The 6,608-nt window shown below is 29.8% G+C and overlaps 1 protein-coding gene across 1 annotated transcript; it reads left to right on the top strand.

The window, feature by feature from the left end:
• Positions 1-1,437: 1,437 nt before the first annotated feature.
• On the top strand, positions 1,438-6,283 carry LOC117105670. Its single transcript, XM_033246883.1, has 6 exons — positions 1,438-1,719; positions 3,200-3,330; positions 3,681-3,770; positions 4,736-4,891; positions 5,429-5,494; positions 5,855-6,283. Exons 1-6 carry the CDS (start codon positions 1,695-1,697, stop codon positions 6,059-6,061), a joined length of 675 nt encoding a protein of 224 aa, XP_033102774.1. The 5' UTR covers positions 1,438-1,694; the 3' UTR covers positions 6,062-6,283.
• Positions 6,284-6,608: the final 325 nt, after the last annotated feature.

Raw genomic sequence — 6,608 nt, 5'->3', positions numbered from 1 at the left:
ATAAATAAATAAATAAATAAATAAATAAATAAATAAATAAATAAATAAATAAATAAATAAATAAATAAATAAATAAATAAATAAATAAATAAATAAATAAATAAATAAATAAATAAATAAATAAATAAATAAATAAATAAATAAATAAATAAATAAATAAATAAATAAATAAATAAATAAATAAATAAATAAATAAATAAATAAATAAATAAATAAATAAATAAATAAATAAATAAATAAATAAATAAATAAATAAATAAATAAATAAATAAATAAATAAATAAATAAATAAATAAATAAATAAATAAATAAATAAATAAATAAATAAATAAATAAATAAATAAATAAATAAATAAATAAATAAATAAATAAATAAATAAATAAATAAATAAATAAATAAATAAATAAATAAATAAATAAATAAATAAATAATAATAATAATAATATATATATATATATATACATATATATATATATATATATATAATGATATCATAGTAATAAAAAAATGTATCTGTTGTGTTTTCACTAATAAATGGACTAATTTTGTATTTGTTTTTGGACGGGATGATAAAAAAATAAAAGTAACAAAAGTATTCTGCGTTTGTTATTATGTATATTAACCATTACACATTTGCGTAGTCTCTGAAATATGGAGAGCAGTGCACAACATTGAATCGGAGACCATTTTATGCAAAAATCCCCAAAATTCGGCACACCATTAAGAATGTATATATTTTATATGGTCAGACACAGAGTGGCTACTACCATTTTAGCCAACTATTCTAAGTTGCTATCTCTGTCTACATCTTGTCTACATTACTTTACTACGTCATAAATATTTAGATTATAGCAATTACTATTCTATTAGAATATTTATAACCGAAATATATTTAGGTAGGCTTTTAAGTTAAAATAATAAAAGACTGAAAATATTCGTGGTACTCGAGTGGGACTTTCCCAACGCAACTGAATTCTGCTTAATGTAAAAAGTGTTAAATGAAAACCTCAGTCAAACTAATGTGCAATTAGTGTCTTGAAAATACATTATTTCATGATGTGTAATGCCATTACAGATCGGAAGCCGACATAACATCAACGTACGGCAATTGACAATATTCTTACGGCGATATATTGCTCGTCGACGCAGATAGTTATATCTATGTTAGATTTGTTTTTTTTTTCTGTTTCGATTACGTATATTCTTATCTCCATCTAGTACCGGTAATTCCTGGAAACGAGATGCATACAGATTTTGCAAATAACCCAATCACAGACTTGTTTGCCATTAGTAACACCAATGATGACGACAATGGGCAAAGATTAACCTGTATATACCAAAGTATCGACGGTCTTGTTTTAGGTACAGCAGTGCTACCATCAACACCACACCTACAAATACCGGAATTCGGATAATATTAAGAGGTCACAAGATATGTGCCACTATTTCGAAAGTTATTTTTGTCGTCAGTGAAAACGATTGCGATTCTTCGTATTTAAGAATTATAAAAGTCACAAAGCAATATTGGCCAATTAATCATATACAATTATCAGATTCGTGGATATGGCGTTAACAATAAATCTTACGACGGGTGCTGGTTTTGCAATTGGGCGAAGACGGGTGGTATATAAACAGAGAGCGTTACTCAAACTTTACATCTTGAATCAAGTAACTCCTGCTAGTAGGAACCATCATGAGTGTTATCGAAATACTTCAAGGTAAGTCAATACAAACTCTTTAAATTTTATTCTACAGATAGATTGCGAATAGTAAGACGTTGGATGAGTGTGAAATCCCGATCGATATTAGCCGAACAAAATTTCGTTTAGAGGCACCCAGAAAGTTGTATAACACGGTCGACGATAACTTTGTAGGTATATAAAACATATATGCCTGAACTTATAGACATACATACACATATACTTAAAACATAGGCTACACTCTTTGGATAACGAGGGCAAACATGTTTACTTCGTACTTTCAAGCTCGACTTTAAATTTATTTCGTACGGCCAGCAGAGACACTCATTAGACGGATGTCAAAAATATAATCAAATAATGTTACTCGAGTAAAGCCGGTATTTATATTGACGAAACGTATATAGTGTGTATATATATATATATATATATAAATATATATATATATATATATGTATATATATAATATGTATGGTTCGATTTCTGCCTGTTTAAGTTCGGCTCATATAGCTTTCGACTACCGTATCAATTTTGTATCTCAACCCAGATATAGCCATTTTGTCCCAAAGCATTGTTGTCTTCCGGTATTTGCCTTTAAGATTATATATGATAAAATACAAATTGATTATTCATATTATTCTTATTATACTAATAGTCATGTGTACTGCACATATTTTTCACATATCATAAACTTAGGGTGCGCCAGAGAGAAACATAAGAATAGTTAACGTATTTCGCCAGTTGCTTGTTTGAATTCATAGTTGGGCTATTTTCCGGAATTATTTGCTAGAACAAAATGTTAAAAATACAAAAATATGAAGATTTAAATTTGAAGAAGTAGGCATGATTGCAAAAGCTATTTTTTAAACACTGACGTTAAAAAACATTATATCGTAGTGAAACTAATGAATTGCAACAATAAATATTAGAAATTTTCGTTTGAGGGGTTAACTCGCGAAGAAGCAACGCCCTATACACATCAAATTGAGGAATCACCATTTTGTCATTATTTAGTAAACAGCTTACAACTTTGGTGTTATGGTGTTCATCAAAAGGGTTATAACATATTTTAGTGGACTTAAAAAAAAAAAAATTAAAATGAGTTAATATGCAATTCAATCAATATATTATAAGGTTAAATTTCAATATTAGGCTGGAAATGTTGGTAATTCTTGGCCTAAAGAACTGAATATGAAGAATTCTCAAAGTCCAATAATCAATTTCTTCAGTGCATGTTTAATTTGTCAACTTACCACCTATGTATGGTGGAAGCTAGGTTGGTAGAAGCTAATGTATACGTTATGCGATATTTTCTACAATGGTTTAGTCAACACACTAAAATGTTACTTGTTAATGTTAATGAAGCAAACATTTTCAATAAAGGGCTATGTTGGATACGTTTACATCATAGAGGTAACTCAATGTACATTATTGAAAATGTCATATATGGGTGTGCTTATCAATTATGCTAATTTTTTTCTATTATTATTATTATTATTAGGAATGTACTTTTTCCTGCTGGGTTCGATTTCAACAACGCCCGGTGGACAGGACTTCACGTTTACAGAGTATGATAAGCTGTATCACTTAACAAATTCACTACAATGCGAAATAGTTAACGCTACAGATCCGGTGAGTAGAAGTTCCAAAACTTTGAACTAATGAATGGACAATGTGCCTATATCAGTATTAATTTAATAGTACTGTGTCTAAATGTGACATGATCGTTGTGGTTTTAAATGAGATAAAGGGGTATGACTGGCAAACTGTTCCAAGTGTTGATATTTTTGCACCCACTAAAGTGAAAATGGAAAGAAGAAAAATGGAGAAATGAGATGGCTCCAATAAGATTCAAACTTCCAACAAATTTCTAGTAGGCCAGTTGGTTAAGGTACGGGTTCGAATCCGGGTGTATAATGTACACATATATAGACTTCAAGATGCATACATAGCCTTACATACACTATTTTATTTTCTTACAGTTCCAAGCCAACTATACCAGTAGCATACAGGCTAATATGCGTAGACTTGTAACGCCACTTGTTGACTGTCCACAAAACATATGCAATGCAGTAAGTTGTTAAAAGTTTTAAAATGTTGAATACCCATATAGATAATAGACATTATGTATATACGCTTTTTAGGTGCGATGGCAAGACACCGAATACTATGTAAGGTCGATTCGCCTGTTGTCTTGTGATAGAATTGTTACTTTGAAGAGTGATTACGTTCACTGTTTGACATATCCTTGGCTCTAGTGCCTAAAGCTGAATAAAATAATATAAATAAATAAAATGTTCTTTATTACACATCAACCAACATTACATAGAATATGTACTTTGGGATAGAAAAAAAGCACAGATAGTCTAGTTCCAGACACATAATTAACTACAAGCTGTGGTGCGGCCATTCAAAATTTATCGAAAATGTTGTAAGAAAATAAAAATAATAATAATATACTATAAAAAGATTAGTAAAAAAAAGTGAATACATATTTATGTTTTCTATGCAATGAAAAGTGGCAAAGACAAACCAAACCAGTCACTCGTCGCAATTCGTGTTTCAGAGTTAATGGCCAAAACATGCTAGAATGTCAACATTTTGAAATCTATTTTTATTGCACTAAACAAACCTTTATACATTTATACCGTACATCATGCCCTGCTATTATTTTCCCAATTTTCAATGTTAAAACAACACATTTTAACGATTTGGAGATGGTCTCTGCCTGAGAAATTCCCGAAATCATAAACTTTAAAGGCTGATTTCTAAAATATTGTTCTTTAAACAGCTCTATGTTTGAATGCTTGTAACTTCATAAGGAAATGTTGGATTTAAATGATTCTTTTACCATTTTATAGCTCTCATTTTACTACTTAACCATGTATTAATAACTAAAAATCGATTTTTGTTACCAGTGGCTGGTTTGGCTTGTCTTTGCCACAAATAATGAAAAGATTTCCCGCTTTGTGTTTGTCTAGTATATACAAATTGTTTTACAATAAACGCAATTTAACACTAGTTGTTTTTTCAACAGACAGCAATTACCCGTATGGTTAAACATAACGACGTCCTACAACAATACAAGGATACTTTAGATAATATTACCACATCTTATACTAGTACACGAGTTCCAACTGCGGAAAGTATAGACGCTGTACAGGATACTATTGATCATTTACAAACCATTTTGGTAAGTTAAATTTATATTTGATTAATAACTGTATATTTTAACTTATTAATTAATAAGTGAAAAGTGATGGCGATTTTATAACAACAATTGATATTATTGAATTGCTGAATATATTTTTTCAAATTATTATCACATTTCGCTAATAAGTTATAATATTTAGGGTTCTCAATCATCGAATTTAAACTTTCGACGTTCAAGTATTCAGTTTCTCATTCTAAAAAAAAAATCACCCAATTTCAATGGAGGCAATGTTAAACATATTTTAACTGTCTAGTATTTCAATTAAATAATTAAAAGCTATTCCCTATATCAGTGTTTTGTATTTTTGACTCTAAGCAAATGTTTTCTTGTACAGTCTCGTAACTGCGCATAACATCGATTACGTTTAAATCATTCAAAATTAGATTTATTTTGATAATTGCAATTGTTATTGAAATTAAGGTTAAAGTGCCTTTCAAAGGGGACTTGTACATATACAGCGACACTCTATATGCGACCTTAATTGTCTAAAATTATGTATTTCTATTTTGTGTACAGGGAAGAGTTGGTTCCTCAGGTGCAACTTACACTCCAGTATTTTTCACTACTACAATGTCAACTCCGGTAGGTTTAATCCACAAACTGGTTTTAGCACTTACTAAACCACTTATTATTTACTTAACGCATTAATTAAGTCTACAGACAATGATGTGATGAACTTCGTTTTATTTTACAAGAAAATACTAAAAGTGTTTTCATTATTTTTTTTATCGATTCCTAATTAAATATCTATGGTAATGACATATTCATGTAACTTCCGTGTTTGGTTGCTATATATACACTAATTATAATTTATAGTATTTCTTATGTGGTCATGGTAGTTTGCGTACGACACACATAATATACTAATAGTAATTATAATACATAAGTTAATAATTAACTAATAGTAATTGTATTAATCAATTATACAAACATTTTTTTCAGATTCAGTTTATAAGTCAGTCCGACTTTTTCCAACTTCAAGATTTGTTGGTGCGAGATCAGGTCTTGTTCGAGTTCTTGCTTTCATTGCTACGCTATCAAAATGAGATCAATCTAGATATTATTAAGTTTAGTGGATGTCGACAAATCTACAATTGTGGCTGTTCAGTTCTTCAGCTTTGTCGACTCGACTATCAAAGTTGCATCTGAGGATTTAAGATCTCCAGTTGTGGTTGCTCAAAATCTTCGGCTTTATCGACTCGACTACCAAAGTTGCCTCTGAGAATTTAAGATCTCCGACTGTGGTTGTTCAGTGCTTCAACTTTGTGGACTCGACTGCCAAATTGCCTTAGATCTTCAGGTGTGGTAGTTCAGTTCTTCAGCTATTTCCACTCGACTATCAAAGTTGCATCAGAGAATTCAAAATCTCCAGCTGTGGCCGTTCAAGTTCTTCGATTTTATCGACTCGACTATCAAAGTTGCCTTTAAGAACTCAATATCTCCAGCTGTTGGTGTTCAGTTCTTCAGCTTCGCCAGCTTTACAATAAAAGTTACTTCCTTTTGAAGTTGATGCTCAACTATTATTAAGAGGATTGTTTCTTATCTAATTTTATCATCATTCAGGTTACGACCATAATCGTATCATCAAATAGAAAGTGTGATGTGGAATCGTTTATTAATATTGATGTAATCTACCCGTGGATTTCAAAGTTGATTATTACTTGCTTCTAATTCATTGAAAATAACAATACAATAC

This window comes from Anneissia japonica, unplaced genomic scaffold (genome assembly GCF_011630105.1).
Source record: "Anneissia japonica isolate Jap-2015-1 unplaced genomic scaffold, ASM1163010v1 scaffold287754_len4335492_cov202, whole genome shotgun sequence".
In the NCBI taxonomy this organism is placed as follows: Eukaryota; Metazoa; Echinodermata; class Crinoidea; order Comatulida; family Comatulidae; genus Anneissia; species Anneissia japonica.
This window is presented reverse-complemented; position numbering and strand designations above follow the sequence as displayed.